A 20,544-nucleotide genomic window follows, 5' to 3' on the forward strand; every position below is an offset into this window, starting at 1 on the left:
TGCTTCTTTTTTTTTTATATACCCAAGTATGATGATAATGAAATATACTGCAATACTTGAATAATTTTAATTGAGATTTTTTTAAGTGTTAAAATTTTGGGGCACTTACCATCATTTGTTTTGATGGCAGATATTAGAAATATGATTAGGAATTTTAATCCGCAGGTTTTCCTTATTTTTACGTAGGCCACTTTGGTAAAAATGTCAGAAAATTATATATTTAGAACTTCCAGTGGAAAAGGAAGGAGAGACATAAACAAATGAAATGTGAGATAAGGAGAGATTCTGAAGATTTCATTTGTAACATATACTGACAATAATGAATGGTGAAATGCTTTTATGTTTTAAAATGTTATCCTGCCTAAAACCAGACTTTTAAAGGGTAAAACACCAGAAGCCTTTGCTGAATCCTGTTTTACACATCTTTGCAATTCATACATGACCCAATATGCAAAATAGTCAGATAAAACAGGAAATTAAGCATGAATGAGTGTTATACAGAAACCCGGTATTGTATTTGCATCTGTATAAGAATCTTATATTACTCTTGATTGATTCTGATGAATGATTCTGTAGTATGAAGCAATTCATATAGCATGTACTGTAATAGGATGACTATAACATAGTGTAATGTAAGTGTTCCTAAGATAAGGCACATCAGTATAATTTCATTGCATTTTATTTTTTTATAGCCAGAAAATAACTGTCAACCTGTCAAGCAATACAAATAAACAACTGCAAATTTAGACCATTTATAATTTCAGCTTTAATTTTTCTGAAGTAAATGATGTGAAAAGATGATAAGTAGTGAAAGAAGTTAACACAACCATGAATCTGACCATCACTTATTAAAACAGTACATAATTAGATTCATATATATACTGTACGAATCATGTGGAATTGACCTGTATTTGCTTTTTTTGGGATCATGATAATCAACTTGGAACTGTTTGTGTACAGCTGATATCCCTTGTTTGTGTCCTGTATTTTATAGTAAAATATACATTTTTATCATTTATTATATATTTGACTGTGTTAGATCATATGTGGAAAAACATAGCTTACACTGTGGCGGAAGTAAACAACTGGCAAAATAAGTTGCCAAATGTACATACGTTTACATTAAGTATACTATATTCTCAGTAATGTAGTTTTTCCACAGAGTAAAACGTGACGAGTCCATAAGTGAGGAGGATAAGAACTAGGTGAGCAGTTACACAAAGGAACCGGAAGTATTTTCTGCAAAAAGTGCATACACAAGTAAGACAATGGAAAGCTGTCTCACTATTTTTTCGACTCTTGACACTCGTAAACAACAGAAACAACTCTAAAGAGGGAAACAGCCAGAGTTGTACAAGAATGAGCATATATCGTTTCCCTACTTCACAGTAATAAGCTTCAGGATGTAAAACTGAAATGAAGTGAAAACAAGAATAAAAAAAGCAAACAGGCCTTCTGATTATCCCATGCTGCTGCCATTTTCTGTACAGACACTCCTATTTTAAATGCTGAAAGAGAAATCATTAATTGGCAAAAGCACCCAAAGGACATTTGAAAGACTGTGAAAGAGTCCTCCTCCTGAGATCAGAGCAGCTGCCACTCAAAAGCAAACATGATATTGAGCACCTCCAGACTGCGGGCAATCTCCTCAAGGATGCAGTGTTGCTGCATCAGCTGGTGCAGCTTTCTGTAGCGCTCCGGACAGAGGTGCAGTGGATTCCCACGGCTAGCGTGACAGACAACAAATTACATCAGCAATAATAATTATTTTATCTCTCTAATAAAATAACTAATTAACACCACAAATTTGTTGCATATGTCACTTATGAAACAATGATCATACATAGTGGTTTAAATCAAAAAGTTACTTATGTCCATATTATCTTTCATATTTGGACCTACTTTAGCTGAGGATCTGTTTCCCCATATTCATCAAGGTAAGGAGCTGGATATGTGCTTCCACGTGTCCTGCTGGCCATCAGAACCATCTCACACTCTCTCACCCTGTTCATTAAGATATGAGGTCAGCAGAGTTTATTTATCCTTTACTTTTCATACATATAAATTGTGCTTTGGATTGAAACCACATTTCACATGTTTTATGATTTCTTTTTTTTTTCAGCAAAACTATTCCATGATTTATACTGCTGCATGCATTCTTGGAAGCTAAATAAGAGACCATCCTCTTAGGAGCATAATAGACAATCATGTGTGAAATAACATTTGTAACATGTTATTGTTATTTAAAGGAACTTGCTATACTCAGTTATGGAAAGACATGTTTTCCAGAAAAATGCCTCAAAAACTATTGCTGGGGTTTCCATACCTGAGGAACATGCCAACTCCAGCCCCACAAGTGGCAGCATGGGCTGTGCAAGCTCCCACCTCTTCACCATCCAGCTGCACCTGACAGCATGAGCTTTGAGAGCACAGCATGACCCCACAGAACAGACACAGTGTCGGGTGCTTCCGCTCATCATCCGATGAGTTTGGACACCTGAACAGAGAGTGAATTGCTTAATCTATATGCAACCCATATGTTTATTGGAATGACCAAAACAGCAAATGCAAAAGTACAGATATTAGCAGTTATTGATGATACCTGATGATGACATACTAATGCCTTACAACTAGATATTATATTTGGCTAATCTCTTAGGAATTTCGAACAATCTTTAGAGTTGACACAAGGCACAAGAAGAGACGTAAGGCTGTAACAAGTAGACCTAATCTATACAAACAGAATGCCACAGCTTAATAAAGCTATACGTTTTTCAATTAATTTACCATCAGTCTACATATATATATATATATATGTATATGGCATGCTTGCAGTCTTCTAATACGTTGTTCAGGTTAAGTAAGATTCTGAAGCAATTCACTTACTTAAAATGACTGGCCTGGTTAAGCAGCACACTGTAGTCCTCAGGAAGATCTATTAACCTGTTTCTCTTCCGTGGATACCTGTGATAGTTATTAAAACTGTATTAGTTGTTAAAAAAAAGTTATACAAAGTTCCAGGATGCAAGAAAAAAAATCAGAAAAGAGAAGTGAAAGTGAACTAACCTGATGATGTGCATTTCTTCTCTCAGGGTATTTGATATAGCTTTATTCCCACACCACCTGAAATATAGCCACAAAGAAAAGTATGGAGATCATGCTGTTGTCTACACTTTCATCATATATGAAGTAATAGTGGCATTTAATGTAATGTTGTACCTCTGTATTAATGTTGCTGCAGTGTCCTGGTGGTCCTGGAAGAGCTGAAACAGGTTGCAGGGCAAAGCAAGGTAACTACACAGAAAGGGCAACTGGCTCTCACAGGACACTGCAATAAAAGAAAGAGTAAAGGGATGATTGGAAATCTTCAAATTGTCATTGTTTCATGAAGTGTTCTTATGTGTTGAACTAAACAGTGTTTCACCTGCAGTACTCGACAGCTCCTCTGGAGCAGGCACTCCTGTAAGGCAATGAAAGAAAAGTGCAGCACAGCGAAGGAAGGGGAGAACACCTCTCTTCACTGTGTCTACAGTCGTGGAAGCAGATGCACCAGAATTCAGCCTGGGAGAAATGAGAGGAAAATGTGTTGTAGGGAAAAAAAACAACAACAACATGAGTAATAAGATGTGTGTAAATATCTACAATGAAGGCACTACCTGCTCATGTGATTACTTGGCAGCCTCACCTGTCAATGTGCTGTGATACAGTAGAATAAAGTGTGGCTGCTGCTCTGACCTCCTCTGCATCTCCTCCTCCAACTGCTCCTGCATTCAAGTCTGTTCAAATATACACAGAATAGATGCACTCCAACAGATATTAATAGTAATACTTTAATACTGACTACTGATTTGTTTTAATAATAACTATAAGGATTAGCCATCTGAAAAGTAGTCATGTGTGTGGGTTGTTTTTTTTACCCTGTGAGGACAGAAGGACCTGCACTATGTGGGCCATTGTGACCAGGTGCACTAGGTGGAGATGATTATAAGCAGTACTGATTGCTGAAGGCTGCAGGTCAACACTCTCCTCTTGATACAACACAGGTATAGACAGAACTAACCCCACCTGTGGAAGTACAACTTTTTCTAAATGACTCATTCATTGAAGTAAGCATCGATCAGGTTCCTTGATGCAATTTGAACCTGTTTCAAATATACTGCATATTTAATTATACTTATAATAACCAAACACACATTCTGTTCATCACTTACCAAGAGATTAAAGAAATCTACTTCTAATATTGTGGGTATGCCTTCTGCATTAGACACAGGTAACAATACTATGGAGAAACAGACAGAGGAAATTCCAATAAACTTCTTAAAAACACAATTCACACCATTCAGAAATGAGACATTTATTCTCCTTCACACAAACACACGCAGTGAACATGCAGTTTTACCTGAGAGCAGGTCTGAAAAATGTTTCTGTATGACACTTTGAGAACACTTCATTCGCTGAATAGCTGAGAACTGTACCAGTGCTTTGAGACCAGCAAGCTGTAATACACACATCACATCCATAATCATGCAAAATAACTCACACCTCGTAATCATGCAAAACAAACAGAAGCTACACACAAGTAATCAGAAATGTCAGAAACTGACCTGTCTGTTCTGCAGAGATCCAAACAGAGCTTTTCCCTCTCCCTGTAGCATGTTTTCTACATAGAATGCCAAAGCCATTGTTTACATGAAATGACAAAGTAGTGCCTACAAGAGGACAAGGTAAGATATGAAGTTTATGGGAAAAGCCTCTCACCTGTAGCCTGGATGGTGTAGGCACAAGTGTTCCAGGTCATGACAGGCATATAAGGGCACAGCTCATTGGGTGCTGTCTGAAGACCCACCCTGTGCACGGTAGTGGCACACACTACCAGCATTTCCATTATACTGCTTGAGAATTTTGGCCTAACAGAGACAGAGAAACAATTACATTCAGATAGTTGTGTTATGCTGCCTATTGCATACATTGCATAAATTAACGGACTGTTCATAAAAGCGTAAAGTGAGACTCACGGTGGCTGAACTCCAAAGCTGAGTATTGACCTGAAGTCAGTATGTGTGTCCTCAAACAACCCAGTTTCCTCTTTTCCGGTCTCAGTTGCATTTTCTAAACCCACACACAATCATAATTTTCTAAAAGTTCTAAAAAGAAATGCATTAGAAGTTATTACTCTAAGTAATGAGAAGATTCTCACCAGCTCCTTGAAGGACTCTGAGCCCCTTGATCCGAGCAAGCACTATTTGTATCCAACGAGGAAGAGTGAGCAGTTGACCAATCATGTCAGCACTTTCGCTAAATGTGAGGAAGAGAATTCATATGACTGTGAGAAACACCTCAAAAATAATTCAGCTTTTTTTGTGATAGGCTTTACTCTTGCTACAAAAACATTTTGCAAAGAAAATACAAATGTAAAAATGTCCTTTGTGTAGCACACAGAGCTGTCATACTAGTTGAGTTTGCTGGGCTCCATGGGAACAAGAGGGACCACAGTGTTACAGAGAGATTTGCAGAGTGGGCACAAGTACTCTCCATTTTCCAGGTCTATAAACATCTCAGCATGCAGCCGGTTCCTAGTGGTGTTTTGCACCGCCTCAAAATATCTGTGCAAAGAGATGATGCAGAAACATCAAAGCTAAGAATCAATGATTTTTGTGTTTCTATATTAACAGACATTTCTATGTGAAAAGAAATCCCTTTCAATTGCACTTATTTAGTTATTTTAGCATGCACTTACTTCTGCCAACAGGTGGCATGCATAAAATGGCCACAGCTACCAGTGTGTATGCCGACAGCTAGATCAGGGGGCATGAACAAGGGGTAGGAGCTTTCTGTCAAAAACAAAAACCAGAAGGAATATTTTATATAATGCAGCTAACAACCTAAAACTAAAAGGTTCACACATGTGTTATGGCTATCACTAACCTTTTGGTGAGAGGGTTTTGCCCCTGCACTGGGTTAGAATTGTAGATCGCTGAACACAGGCTGTAAGCACCATGGCTTGAGCCTGAGCCTGTACCTCCTGTTCCTCTTGACATAGGATGCAGGTGAGAGTTTCCCAGTCACTTGGACATACTCCCTGCTTAGGCCCCACAGCCACACGACTGTCCAGCTCCATTAAACTGCTGGACAAAATGTTCACCTTCAACTAAACCTGTTTTTTAACTTCTGGCCTTCTATCATAGACTGCCAATCTACAGCTTTAGGATGCTGTGACAAATAACAAAATCCCTATTGGTTAATATTATAGGACAGATTTTTTTTAAGTCTCCAGAACTACTAAGTTTCAAGATTCTTGGCTCAGAAAACCAGGATGCAAACATTTGACAGTGTTTTCAATGATCCCTTTTAGCACACATTTGGCCCCCACAATGAAAAGGTCTGAATTAGAGACCTGAAACTGTGCTCAGTATCAGGGCTTTATTCCTAGGTTTTTTGAGCAGACTTCTCCTTACCGGTCTGTTGAGGACACTGGCTCAACCGGACAACCACTCTCAGGCACATTGTCATACAGCATCTTGTGAGTTTCAATGAAGTTCTTCTGCATGGCAGACATCTGAGCCATGATCTTATCTCTGTGAAGCTTAGCAACTTCAGCTTTCCTTTTCCGCTCTGATTTTTCTTTGTCATGAATATTCTGCACACATCAAGGCACAATACTGCAAAAAAAAGCATGCTTTCAAGGGGCAAATTATGGGCTACAGTCAAGCTAGGCTGCATTTCTCAGACATTATAGAAGCACAGACTGAGAAATGCTAAACACCTTGAAAACACATTGAAATCCCATTTCTCTAAACCAAGTGGTAAGTGTGGAATATTATTTTATATATTTCAACTTGGAGTGCAAATCTTTAACAAGACTGAATGACTTACTGACATTTTAAATCATACAATATCTGAAAATAAATTATGTTAATTCTATTATGCCAGATCATCAGACCACTACCTCCTCTGCCTTGGTCTGATCTGCTGCACATGAAGCAGAGGGGCTGGATTTCTCACGAAGGCACTTCACAATCTCAAACAGCTGAAAGGAAAATTTAAAGATAAACAGCATAATTACATAACTACTAAATATCGAGGTTATAATTGAGACTGTAAATAACCAGTTATACCTGTAGTGTCCAATTTATCATGTCGGGGTGAGCTTCAAAAGAAGGATTTGACTTCATTTTGGACAGGAAATGGAACAATGACTTCCCATGATCCTCACCAACTTCTAGAAGGAAATATGGAGGGTTAAATGTATGTAGTGCCTGGAACATGCTACTGACCCACCATGTCTCCCACAGTGACAAGTATACGTACTCCGAGCTTTGAGACTGAAGTCAAATGTCACTTCTTCAACACTACAAGCTTCCAACTGATTTTTTTCCTCTAGCAAAGCCTGTCCTACAAGATGCAATGCCTGGAGGAAATTCACAAACAAATATATACACACGAATCTTAATCATGTATGATTGAATGCAATAACATGCATCACAGGAACAACTATATCATTGATCAAAAACAGTGTCAGCATACCCTTTGGATCATGGCTTCGGTCCACAGAGCAGAATGGTCCTCAGCTGCCCTCTGCAGCACTCTCCTAAGCACATGGATGAACACATCGCAGCAGAGCAATCGCACTATACTGGAGAAGGCCTGGGTGAAGGGAGGAGGCACTGGTGGCCTAAGAGCTGGAAGGACAGGAAAAAATGATCAGCACTCAAAATTCTCTCAGGAGAATAGGAGTGGAAATAATAATTCGGACAGCAAACGTGTTGAATTTTGTATAGGATTCTGGTTTAGTTTCTGAGGAATCTTTTAAGCTTAATGTGTGACCTAGTTCATTTCCATCTAAAAGATTAGACTTTAAATGTTAGGTTTAGTGTACAGTGTACCTGGACCGATACCTTTGTCACGTCCTTCCTGGACTCTTCTTTTCTTCTGCGCATCCTCAGCCTGAGATAAAGGTGCAAATAGTTATGCAAAAAGAACATCACAGTAGTTTAAAAAAAAGACACTATTGTACACAGTATACCTTGCTTTGCTGTGATTTGCTGTAGTGGTAAAAGAAGGGGTTAAACTCCTTAAGACATTCCTTCTTCAATTCATATAAACCATGACCAGAAACTCCTGGTTTCCTGAACAAGGATGTTAAATAAATAAATACATTAATGCATTATTTTTTTAAAGTGCATAAATGCATTTATTTTTGAGATTGAGGTTGTGAGATTGACTCACTTGAATGTGGCAACTTTTGAGATAACAGTTTCAAGCCCAGTTTCCTGGTTTTCCTGCAATAGAAAATTGCATCATATTAGATTATCTATTAAGTCATATAATTTTATCAACTTTAATAAGCTTTACTTTTTTAGTAGTATCACATGACTAAATGTAAAAGTTACCATGTTAGGTTCGCTTACATTTTCAGGCAGTCCTTTAACCATGCTACTGTGAGCCATAGGTTCTATACACAAGAGATGAATGACTTCCCTCATCGTCACTTCCTCTTTATTCACATTACTGATTCCAGGAACATACCGCTCACCTGTTCAAACAGAAAACCATAATTCATTATTGCCCTACCATGAACAAACAGATTTGTGATAGGAATCCATAAAACTAATCTGCTGTACTAAACTATATATTGAGCAATACAACAAATATCACAGTTTTCCTTTACAAAAGAATGTTAATGCTGTATGGACTTGCCTGTGATGATAATCAACATGTAGAGCATTTCTTCTGTCAATCTGTTCCATTGTTTCTGAAGGTCCTACAGGGAAAAGAACATCAGCAACAGTAGCAATACTCTAGGCATTAACTTTTTAAGGTAATATACAGTGTTGGGCAATAACGCATTACTGTAACGCAGTTACTTTTGACAGTAACTAATACTCAAACGCGTTACTTTTTAAATAAAGTAACTCCGTTACCATTACCATATGGTGCGATTGTCTGTTACTTTTTTAAATTAATTAATTTTGGCTTTAAATTAATTCATTCAAGTGTAGCCTACAGACTAACCTGTTTACAGCAGCGACGCATTGTAGGATTGGTGGATGACAACCACTGTAAACACAAAGACGCTGCACTGTGGGCGTGTTTCCGTTTATTCAAGTATGTGCGGCAGTAATGGCGAGTCAAGGCGAGAGCAAGACGAGTTTCTCAAAGTGGAAATATGCTCATTATTTCACTTTAGTTGAGCATAAAGACAAAAACCTTTTAGTCAAATGTAAGCGGTGTCTTTCTGGTTCTAAGGTCCTATCCATTAATGGGAACATTAAAGAACGTTCTTTAAAAAAGTAACTAAAAAGTTACTTTTAACAGTAATTGAGTTACTTTTTGAATGAAGTAACTAGTAACTGTAACTAGTTACTATTTCTTAGTAACTAGCACAACACTGGTAATATAGCAACCTATTAGTGCCAATCATTTTATAATTGACAATGTTGTTTGCAGACTTTCAATTGTTTGTATTCTTATTACATGGAGATAATGTCTAAATTTGTGTTTTTACTTATGCTTTGTTTCTTGTGTGCAATTACCTCCATATTTTTTCAAACACATTTTGAAAAATGTAGGTCTTAAGGAAGCAGTTTTAATGTAATCATTTCAAACAAACCTGATCTTTACTTGAGCAATTTCCATTAAACACTTCAAAGAGCTCAAATCTCAGTAGAATTAGCATGACAAAGTGGTTGGGGTCCATTTTGGAAGCAGCAATCTAAAGGCAAAAATAACCATTATAATATTTATTCATTTGTTCACTGCACATAGTATGCCATGAGGAAAAACAGAAGAAAAGCCTGGTACCCACCTGAAGCATGATGATGTCTTTGTCAAACATCTCATCTCTGCATTTCACATCCTGATAGTAGTAGACCTACACCAAAAGCAAAAGACAAGACAACACTGGCTCAAAACAAGCTTTGAATAATTAAAAAAAGTGGTTTTGGGTATAGTACTAATGAGCCACTGCTGGGCTTATTGTAAATGGTGAGTTTCAGACTGTGAGTGAGTGCAACACTGTGGCATTAGTTTCCATGTTAGAAATTGCCTGTTCATCTGTTCAAAACATGCTGACTTCAGTCAGATAAATGCCTGTAGATGTTGCAGTGGATGGGCCAAATATATCTTAGGGAGAGGTCATCACTGCAGAAAGTGTCATCACACCAGAGCAGTGTGAGAAACTACTCATGCCCTGAGGTGTCACAGACGTGCTGCTGTCATTCAATGCAAAGGCCACTACACTAATTTTTGACAGCTGTAACCCTCAAACGTTTTAAGCTGTAGTCTTACATCATTCTACATGCTAGGTTACTGTTCTGTAAACAGTAAAAAGTGCACTGGTAATTTTGTAAAACATGCTTGAAGAATAGTGGTATACCCACAGCTAATATTTTATCAAATTTGTCTGTTTACTAAAATTCTCTCATGAGAAAAAGCACAGAAATAAGGGCAAGAAGACAAAACCAGCATCTGAGATCATCTGACCTGACTGACGAGGGAGAGGCCGTTTCGGCGCCACATTTCCGCAGACACCTGTGCTGCAAGCACCACACAACGCAGAGGGAATTCGGCATAAAAAGGCAAGTCCATCTGCTCCTGAAAGATATACACAGCTCTATACTAAAAGTATAACAGTGACAGGTCTTATTTAAAGGGGACACACAGGCACATTTTACAAGTTCCAAGATCTCTCAGTATCTACTCACAGGGTCCACAAAGTCAGGAAGGTATTTTACAGCTCCTGTCCGACACAAGAGGACATACAAACCTGCACAAGCACAAAACATTTAATTAACCTGTTTAACTGACTGCTCCAAGAATACTAATGCTTTTCTTTGTAATGAATTATGCCATTGAAAAACAAATAAGGTTGTTATACTGCAATAATACATATATCGATCATTTGATGTTCAGAATCTCACCAGCCAGGAGTCTAGTGATTGGCAGGTGGATGGAGACAGGTTCTTGAGAGACTTTGTAAGGACGAGTATGGAGGATCTGCTTGCACATGTAGTGGTCAGTTGGCTCACTGTGAAAGGGCTGGTTGGTGCAGCGCTGAAGCGCACGGAAGCACTCCTGAAAGGCTAGCAGTAAAACTCTTTCCTGTAAAACATACATGGTTTTAACCCAAAGCAGAGTGACTATACAGTGATGATAATAAGAGTCGCATTAGCACTTACATCAGAGGAGCACCAGTCCTGAAACATAGACAGAATGTGGCGGAGCTGGATCTGAATAGAGAAACCCGCCTCCCATTCTGGCTCCACCTCAATTTGCTGACCAACCTGCCTTTTGACTTCCTCCATTCCCTAGGATGTGGAAAAAAAACTCAAACACGAGTCTCTCACAACTACCTAAGCTCTTCTTTAGGTAAATCTTTATCTGATGGCTAGTACCTGCATGCAATGTAGGAATCCAAGAAAAACAGTGAAACCTTCCAGGAACTTTCCCCTTAACCTCTCAGTCCATACCGTGGGTTTACTGATTAGAATATACCTGAAAATCAAAACAAGTAAAATTACTAAATAAAGTGATAATGTCTTTTATACAATGTATAGTACACAAACCCAAAGGCTTACTTGAGGTCATGGAATATCACTTGGACCCTGAAGAACTTGTCAGAATTATAACCCTGAAAATGAAAGCGATTGTTGCTGTCCAGATGTTCCCTCAACATCTCCATGACTGTGTCGATAATCACTTTGATTACATTGCCCTCTTCAATCAGCTGTCTGGCCTTAAAGGACAAACAAAGAAAGCAAACAGGAAGAATATTCATTATTGAAGATTGAATTTTGTGTTTCATTTATTTTATTTTTTTCCAATTCTGTTCCACGTGAAAAAATGTATTACAATGAGGCATGCTTGGAAGAAGTACATGCATGATGACCCAAGGCAAAAATGTTATGTTTGTTTTATTTTTTATTACCAGAGTGGGAACAGTGAAGATCTGCACAGACAAGGCTGTAATGGAGATGTTCCTTTCATGGTCATCTCTAATGAAATCCTCCTGTAACTGCTTGTAATGCTGAAAAAAAAAATAATAAAATAATGGCAGGATTCATACAAGTGTATTCAATTGTATTTTGCTATTATTTATATCCAAGAAGGAACACAATGAACCTCTGTGAATTTCATGGCAAACTGCCTCTTGTATTCCGTGTCCATCAGCAGGCTACTAAAAATCAGCTCGTGGATAACCTTGCGAGCTCCTAATAAAAGCAAGTGACAAATATAAAATAAATATAAGGCATTTATTATTGTATATAAAATAAATACAAAATAAACATTGCACCAAAAAAAATCATTACAACAATCTGAGAAGCAATTTCTGATCATACAAAAACTCTTCTTCAGAACAACCTTAAACATAATTTCTCTCAAAACATTGATGCCAATAATTACTGACAATAATGAATATTTTAAATAAATGCAAGCAAATGCATTTTAGTACTACTGTGGTTGACAGGGGACAGAGAGCATGCCATCCCTACTCAAAAGCATGGCCAATTTTTTCCTCCCTTGGCTTATGCCCATGGATGACCGTGACATTATCAGGATTTGAACTTGCAGTCTCCCAAAGACAGGGTAAAATCTTTCCTGATGTGGCACTTAGGGGCCCCAAAAAAATTTTGCAACATGTACCAAATCAGTGTTTATATAGCATTACGGAGGGCACTGTATATGTGCAATGATGATATTTAAACAAAGTCCCAAAATATCACATTTTAAACAAAGCTAGTATAGTGACTAGGGATGTACCGATACCACTTTTTCTCTTCCGATCCGATCCCGATACCAGCGTTTGCCAGTATTGGCCAATACCGATACCGATCCGATATCTGTGTTCTTTTCTACCTTTAAAACTAAAGAATGTATACAACTAGCTTAGTTATTAAGATTTATTTGTTTCTGGCAAAGAAATAGAAAAATTCCCATTACTGGATGAAAAATGAAAACACAAGAAACCTTAAAAAAATATTAATGCAGTAGAAAACAGTACTTTTAACAGTTAGTGGTATAACAATCTAAACCATATATACTGCAATTATTAAACTAAATATGTTCTGAAGAAAAGGCAATATTTTAAAGTGAATCTTAAATTAGAACTCCTGAAACACAATGCAAAGTGCATTAAACAGTAAACCTTGCACCCAAATGAGCGACATGTTTAACGCGCTGAGGTAAATGGAAAGGGTGCCTGCTAAACGTGCCTGTCTGTCGCAGGCGGTTGTGCAACATATTTCCTTAAAATGTATTATATTTATTTTCATTAATGCAATTTAATATATACGTGTATTTTTCTTATAAGTTTAAGCAATAGTCTATGATGTTTGCTGTTCATTAATCAACCACCTCGGGCATGGGCATCGGAAGCAAATAAAAAGTGGGTGTGTCCTGTCCCATCCACATATAATGGTTCCAACGCCCATTGATTTCAGGAAGCAGGAGCGTGGTCAATGCTGTAGGTAAAACACGGAACGGAGTTTAATTTATTAGGGAATTCCTCAAGCAGAATGGATTCGAAAAGTAATAAATCTGAAAAGTAATAAAAAAAAAAAAAGATGATATGCACTGAATAGAGATGGTAAAAGTGGGTGGGTCCAATATTATTGGTCATAAAAAGTGGGTGGGTCCTGTCCCACCTACATATAATGGTTCCGACGCCCATGACCACGGGTATCGGATTCGGACCGGTCACGCACCACCGATAGCCGATCCACTCAAAATGCTTTTATCGGCGTTAATACCGATCCAATATTTCGGATCGGTACATCCCTAATAGTGACCATGGCAAAAACAAGCATAAAAAGCACAATTGATGAACTTGCCTTTGTAAAGTCTGGCATCATGCAACATGAGTCTGTTGATTAAACAGCCTTTACTGCTGTCAGCACTGGGCTCCAAAGCCACCTGGCAAAACACCTGCCTAAAAGCCACTGAGTAATTGAGATAGGAGTGTGTGCAGGAGTGTTGGAGAGACAGAGGGAGGGAGGGCGAGGACAGAAAACATGAATTAAAAAAAGAAAAAGAAAAAACATAGTACATAGGTAAGCTTCAATTATTTATCCAAATTATTTTAAGCGTTTAGCTGATGTGGATCTATTGGAGCAGAAAGGCTGAAGAAGTTCCATTTTAAAAAGAAGTACCAGTTACCATATAGAAACAGCCACTGGTATCAATTAGTTCAACAAATGTCTTATATCTGTTAAAATGTTATAATGCTGTTTTAAATCATTAGATCATTACAGTTTTGCTTCCACAATAATACTATGATAATGGTGTACCGGAGTAGCCAATGATCTGCTGGAACCAGGCACCCAGCCTAAGGGCAAAGGTTTGATGAGCCATAACAGTTGAATGCAAGAGCTCCACTCGCAAGGGCTGCTGGGTAATATGCTCTGAGCTGGACTGCAGGTGCAATAAACAGAGAGATTTTTAAGTAAAAAAAAAGTAAGGAAGGGTAAACGATTCCAGGAGTCCAGAAGCTAAAACTGTTTACCTTTATAAGGTCTTTGGCTTGTTGACAAGATCTCAGGCTTCCTCTTTTGACAGCTCTGCGACCCTGAATCAGGGATGAGACAAACACAAGCGCTTCTATATAAACCCGACTGTATTTTGATATTTCACTGCTGTTTTAAAAGGATATATAAACGCATGTGTATGCATATATGTAGAATATAGTACCTCCTTGTCAATGAGAGAAGTATGTACATGAGCTTCAGATTGATTACAGTTGATGGCTCTCTGAAGAGTGTAGATCACGTGATCATACGAGTGGTGTTCATCATTGTAAAGCACACAGTAGAACGTGTTCTCCTTTGATCTAATGACAACAGTAAAAACAAGCAAAATTCATACTACATTTTCATAAGGTCTGTGAATAGACCGTTTATTTCCTGATACATCTGTATCACTAAAAAATAAAAGAAGAATGTATTCCTGAGAGGAAACCAGTTTGGCTGACCTAGGTTGCAACTCCTCTGGGAGCTCATCTCCTTCCTCCCACACGATCAGGTCAGTGAAGTACTGCAGCAGAACCTGGAACAGCACCTGAGCACGTTCTTGTAGAGCTGCCTCCAACACACACTCGTCCTGAAAAATATATACACACAACACAGCAATGTCTAAAACGGCTTCCAGAAATCTTTTTTTTTTTTCCAAAAATACTATGGGTGTACTACAGAATCTGAGTAAAGATGACTCATCAGTGATACAATACATGAACAAAAGTGCACTAGGAGTGTGGCTGTAAGGCTTTGCTCATTCAGCCACAAGAGCATTAGTGAGGTCAGGGACTGATGTTGGGTGAGGAGGTCTGAGCGTTCCAGTGGCTTGCAAAGGTGTTCAATGGGTTGAGGTCAGGGTTCTGTGCAATTCACTCAAGTTCTTCCACTTCAACCACGTTAAACGATGTCGTCATAAAACTCACTGTTGGAAATTATAATGCTAGAACAGACAACTGCGTCTAGAAACAATTAGTTGAAAGCAGGTTTGGGAAGACTCACATATGGCCATATAGTGTAGGATTCTTCTTAAAAGCGATAACTAGTTTTTTTTACAAAGGGTAACTAGTTACACAAGCTATAAATCAGGGACAATTGAATGCACCAACAAAAGACTTGGAAGATTTTTGTGGCCCTAAACTATCTTCCTTCATCTTTTTTCTCCACAATACTCTATCACACTGAATTCGAGATCATTAGGAGTGAGAAACACTCTCATGTAAACAGTCAAAAATGCTATGGTTAGCTATGACACTAAAAGAGCTGAGTGTCTGAGTAAGAACGCATGTGCGGAGGAACTGTTTCTGAAATAGTATGTTGAGCGACAGCTTTTTAAAAAAGTGTACTTGTAAATGTTACTAATATACAATCTATAGAAACTAGTTAATAAGTTATCTGATAGCAGAATGCTTCTGTCAGAGAAAGGGGTGATGTTAGGCATATATTTTTACTGGGGCACAGGCCCCAATTACTCAAGGTTTTCTCAGATAACTAATGTATGTACTCTGCATTCCACTATAACAAATAATGTAAGAGTATATATTTACTATACATGTCCTAAATTAGTTGGTTCATTGATGGTGGATCACCTATTTTTCATTTACATTTCATTTTTTTCCTCCACCTTTGACATTCAGCTCCACAGGAGTCAATAATAAAATGAGTCAAAATAGTCTGTCTTATTATTTTAAAAGTCTTCAATTTCGGACGTGGCCTATTACTCTACCGCTTCTTTCTGAACACGCCGATGCACTGACTGCAGGAAGCTGGGTGTGTGTAAAATGCTCAAGTTATTACATGCACAGTTTACTTGCATGGTCGCTGTGATATTTGGATAAAACTCAAATAAGAGATTTTACTTTACTGGGACACAGCAGATCATTACTGGGGCATGTACCCTAGAAAAATAGGGCTAGTAATGCCCCTGGTCAGAGATAAATGAAGCAAAAGAAAACTAGTCTAAAGTAACAGAGGACAAAAAAGTGCTCAAAATGTCTTGACTGCTCTACAGAAACAATAACATGCTCATGTTAGCAACAGACCACATAGGCAGCTCAGGGGATCCTGATCATCAGACATTCAGGATCCCTGTATAAAAGCAGGGAGGAGAGATTTTAAAATTCATGTATGAAATGTTTCTGAACAGCCTACCATGTGTGCTGTTTGGGTCAGATAATGCTTGTTATGGTTTATATTGTGTCTGTTCTGGTCTTAGAATGGTGACAGAAACCAGACCACAAAGTAAAGCAAAGCAGACACCTGCTCTTTTCCAGGCAGATGTGAAGACGTCCTGACCATAATCTTATCACTGAGAGTCAGATGAGTGACATGCATACATGATTATAATAAATATATGAATAATGATTATAATATTTATGTAATACCTGTCACAAAAACATTTCCTACCAACAAAAGAACACTATAATAACAGCCATACAACATTTATCTCTGCTTGCATAATCTCTCATAGATCAGATCTGATAAAGCTTGTTAGTGGTGCAGGCCAATTCATGCGTCATGCAGCCTGCTGTTTCCCCTGCCAGCAAAGGACAGTGTGTTCTGCAATCGTCCTCTGACCTCAGGGGAACAAGTTAGGTCATACTAAGCAATGCATGGAAAAATGACTATCCTAAGAAAAGCCTCAAAATGAGTTAAGCAGGAAAAAAAGAGAGGCCTTACTGTTTCCATGGCTATAGCAGTGCTGGAGTCGTGTTGGGAGCAACAGGGGCCGGTCTTCCAGGCCTCCAAATCACCACAGTCACAAAAGCCACCTCCGGATGATGCATGCATCTAAGAGAACAGGTGTTTAGTAATAAATCATCAAAAATGATTATGAGCATGTAACAGAGTATTTTAAGGAGGTTTAGAAACTGACCTTATATCGGTGGCCTTTGTGTACACTGTTCTGAAAGCAGTCCATACACAACACACAGGTGGGGTCTATTGCACAGTCCCTGAAAACATAGAAAAGAAACAGAACACACATTTTAACATATTCTTCATTAAAGAGTTACTGGCTTGCACATCACCCCTTCACTTTAAGGTCGGACGGTTTTTAATAACATTCATACAGAAAAAAACCTACAGGAAGTTTATTAACCAGACAAAGGTACTTTAATCATAACTATTTCCATATTCTATGCATATGTGAAAGCTGCCAACTCCAACCTGCAAGAATAGACTGTCTCGCCCTCCTTAAAAACACGTCCACACAGCTGAGAAGAGCCGCCACTTCTTTGTTGAAGTTTCTCTAGGCCGACACTAGGGTCCTCTCCAAACAGGAAGTACTCCAGAGGTTGTAGGAGGTGTTCCTGTACTTGTTCCTCCTCTTCCACCAGCTGGGATTCAGCCTGCAGGCAATAAATATGGGGGACTTTCTCTGCCACATTCTGGAGTATTGCAGTTTGCCGGTCTGAAGCCTCCCACAATCTCTGCAGAGAGATATTTATGTAAGTGTTTCTAGGTGCTTATCAATGTTGGTCAATGTTCCCTACATGTAGGTGGTGCTGTGTTGCTTCACCAAGGTATGCTGACAATTGCCCAAGTATATTTCATCCCATACATACATTAATTGCATTTAAATCAATTTAAAAAAAATTAAAAAATGTAATCTATGAATTATCTGTGACATTGACAAGGCGACTTTTTGTCAAAGTTGCAAACATATCATGCTACTTCATGAAAAAGCTCATAGTCCACACAACACAACTGCTGCAAGTGATGAGAGTCAGTGAGGCAGCAGTCTCTCATCACCTACAAAACAAAGCAAATGGTGAGAAGAAAATGTGCCTACTCATGCTGCTGCTTCTTAGGAGTCACCATGCACCTACCTCAAAATTTATTGGGTTTTTTTTTTTGTTAAAAAACATCTTTAAAAGTTATCTTTTGTGTTTGCTGAAAATAATTCTGCATTCATATGATGTACAATCCGTAATGCTGAAAAATACTGGAAATAAAAAAATATTTTATAGCACCAATCTGGAAATTGAAGTATTTCCATAGTTCACATGTTGCAAATACACATCAGCACTGCATGTAAATGTAAAAACCTTCATTTAGAAAAACAAAAAGAGAACTACTGTCAGGATGAAAGATATCAAGTTATACCAAGAGTGTAACTTTCTGCAACCAGGGATTACTTGAACAGTTAAATATATTTCACAAACTTAATACATTAAGCTCATTATGTAAATAAGTCCTTAGCTCTGTCTTTATGTAGCACCAGGGTCCTGCAGAAACGTTGTCTTATTTCACTGTGTACTTCAACAGCTATATTTGGTTGAAATGACAATAAAAGCTTCTTGACTTGACTTGAATATGTTAACACTTGGTCTATTTATTGCAGCCACAGTAAATTATCTTCCTAAGATTTATACTGAAACACATTAGATTGAGTTAGGAACTATTTACATTTCATTTCCTGGTTTGGATGTGACCAGTTAAATAATGAGCTGTGATTGTTAGCACCTTAACAAGAAATTACTGGGTTATGATTCCTATACAATTATTAATCACATTCATTAAATATTATACATATAAATTATTATTATTATTATTATTATTATATTTTATTTTAAATACCCAAAAGGAACAAGCAATGCAAACAGAACAGATTAGTGACAAAACTGTTCAAGTTCTTATCTGCAACAAAATCTTCATAGCATGGCTAGTTTGTTAGCCTGCTAATGTTACAGATGTTGCTATTTGAACCAGATTCATAATAATAAATGACAACATAAACAACATTAGCCGTCTCAATGTACAATAAAGTCGTGAAATGCAAAGTATTTGTGTAAAAACAAAGCTGTCTAGCTATACTTTCCTGTGCTACAACCCTTTGACGTTAGCTGCTTAGCTCTGTAGCTAGTCGCTAATCGAAGCATAAAGCAAAACAAACCTGTAAGGAAACGTTTATGTCGCACGAATCACATAATAATAATAACAACACAAACACAATTCGGAAGAAAAGGCAACAATTCACAAGTAACGACATGTACAGAAATTAACACAAGCTGAAATTATTACCTTCCATAACTGGAGCGCGTTTACTGATTTTTCACCTTCCGCCATGTTGAGTCTGTGCGCCGCACCACGGCAACCAGCGCAAGCAGCGCAGCCGCAACACGGTAACCAGGGCAACCAGCGCAACCAGCGCAAGCAGCGCAGCCGCACGACAGCAACCAGCGCAAGTTTGCGACAGCAGCGCATTTCTATTATGCATTTTATTAAAGATTCGCTTTGTTAGTTTTTGGAATTAAAAGTAGTCGATTTTAAAACATAACCTTTAAATAATCAACAAATAATAGACATTACAAAAAAAAAAACACCCTTACATGTTATTTTCCATTTATGTATATAAATAAATGTATATTCTTTTAATATATATATGTTAAAATATATATACATATATATATATATATAAAGTTTCATATGACACGTGAACCCATTTCAGAGATTTTTACACAGCAGTTTGTCCTTTACTGCCATTTAATAAGGAATTACAGGGTCGTCTTCAATGCTTTTAATGACATTTTGTTAAAATCAACAACTATATATTTATAATATTTTTTTGAGAAATTCCACATCCTTTAAATATAGGATTATGGGGGTAGTGACAGAAATGGGAATGCACATGTCATTTATTTAATGCATATCTTTAAACTGAGATTCTTGGCTTTGAACAAAGAAAAATAATGTTGTGAAATATGTAGGAAGGGTTAGTTTATTGGTTATGGTTGGTGAAGTTGGAAATGATCCTGCACAAATTACACCATTTGTGTAAGGCAAAGATGCTTTTTGTAGAAATTGGCCTAAAACTGCGCATTTAACATGATAAAAAGGGGTTTCAATGGAATTCAGCTAGGAATTTGATGTAGTTTGCTGTATAAGAGGATTGCACAATATATCATCATCTGAGTGTATGATGTTTATAAGCCAGTGCTTCTCTCTACAGTAGCATATAGTCAAGGTGTCCAAGATTTTTATTGTTTTGTTACAGTTGTAGAAATAAAAACAATACATTTTTAAAAATTGTATTTAC

At 37.7% G+C, this 20,544-nt stretch overlaps 1 protein-coding gene across 5 annotated transcripts; it reads right to left on the reverse strand.

Annotated features, from left to right (window-relative positions):
- Positions 1 to 742: 742 nt before the first annotated feature.
- ubr1 (ubiquitin protein ligase E3 component n-recognin 1) lies at positions 743 to 19,632 on the reverse strand. 5 transcript variants are annotated; one of them, XM_060879712.1, is made up of 47 exons: positions 19,530 to 19,632; positions 17,673 to 17,935; positions 17,380 to 17,458; positions 17,184 to 17,294; positions 14,966 to 15,093; positions 14,686 to 14,824; positions 14,501 to 14,563; positions 14,286 to 14,409; positions 13,830 to 13,937; positions 12,121 to 12,209; positions 11,927 to 12,025; positions 11,577 to 11,734; positions 11,394 to 11,493; positions 11,178 to 11,306; positions 10,920 to 11,100; positions 10,704 to 10,765; positions 10,483 to 10,593; positions 9,806 to 9,871; positions 9,611 to 9,712; positions 8,698 to 8,761; positions 8,409 to 8,533; positions 8,227 to 8,279; positions 8,024 to 8,126; positions 7,896 to 7,944; positions 7,525 to 7,679; positions 7,309 to 7,408; positions 7,116 to 7,219; positions 6,947 to 7,027; positions 6,456 to 6,637; positions 5,926 to 6,125; positions 5,738 to 5,831; positions 5,451 to 5,603; positions 5,198 to 5,295; positions 5,016 to 5,109; positions 4,759 to 4,907; positions 4,605 to 4,660; positions 4,400 to 4,496; positions 4,212 to 4,279; positions 3,918 to 4,065; positions 3,686 to 3,776; positions 3,425 to 3,561; positions 3,220 to 3,328; positions 3,067 to 3,123; positions 2,887 to 2,964; positions 2,327 to 2,497; positions 1,903 to 2,004; positions 743 to 1,726 (listed from the first exon to the last, which is right to left on the reverse strand). In XM_060879712.1, the coding sequence occupies exons 1-47, from the start codon at positions 19,572 to 19,574 to the stop codon at positions 1,585 to 1,587; spliced, it is 5,217 nt and encodes a 1,738-aa protein (XP_060735695.1). In that variant the 5' UTR covers positions 19,575 to 19,632; the 3' UTR covers positions 743 to 1,584. The 5 variants fall into 5 exon arrangements, with proteins under 5 accessions (XP_060735695.1, XP_060735694.1, XP_060735693.1 ...); XM_060879711.1 differs by having other exon boundaries at positions 7,116 to 7,216; positions 7,884 to 7,944; XM_060879710.1 differs by having other exon boundaries at positions 5,926 to 6,122; positions 7,884 to 7,944.
- Positions 19,633 to 20,544: the final 912 nt, after the last annotated feature.

Source organism: Tachysurus vachellii, chromosome 10, assembly GCF_030014155.1.
Source record: "Tachysurus vachellii isolate PV-2020 chromosome 10, HZAU_Pvac_v1, whole genome shotgun sequence".
NCBI lineage: Eukaryota > Metazoa > Chordata > Actinopteri > Siluriformes > Bagridae > Tachysurus > Tachysurus vachellii.

Bases quoted from the DNA above. Each gene is read 5' to 3' on its own strand.
- ubr1 (XM_060879709.1), bottom strand. From the start codon at position 19,574: ATGGCGGAAGGTGAAAAATCAGTAAACGCGCTCCAGTTATGGAAG. The intron at 4,661-4,758 runs GTGAGAGGCTTT...CATTCTATGTAG, and splicing joins CTACACCATCCAGGCTACAG to AAAACATGCTACAGGGAGAG. The intron at 2,965-3,066 runs GTTAGTTCACTT...TAACTATCACAG, and splicing joins GAAGAAATGCACATCATCAG to GTATCCACGGAAGAGAAACA.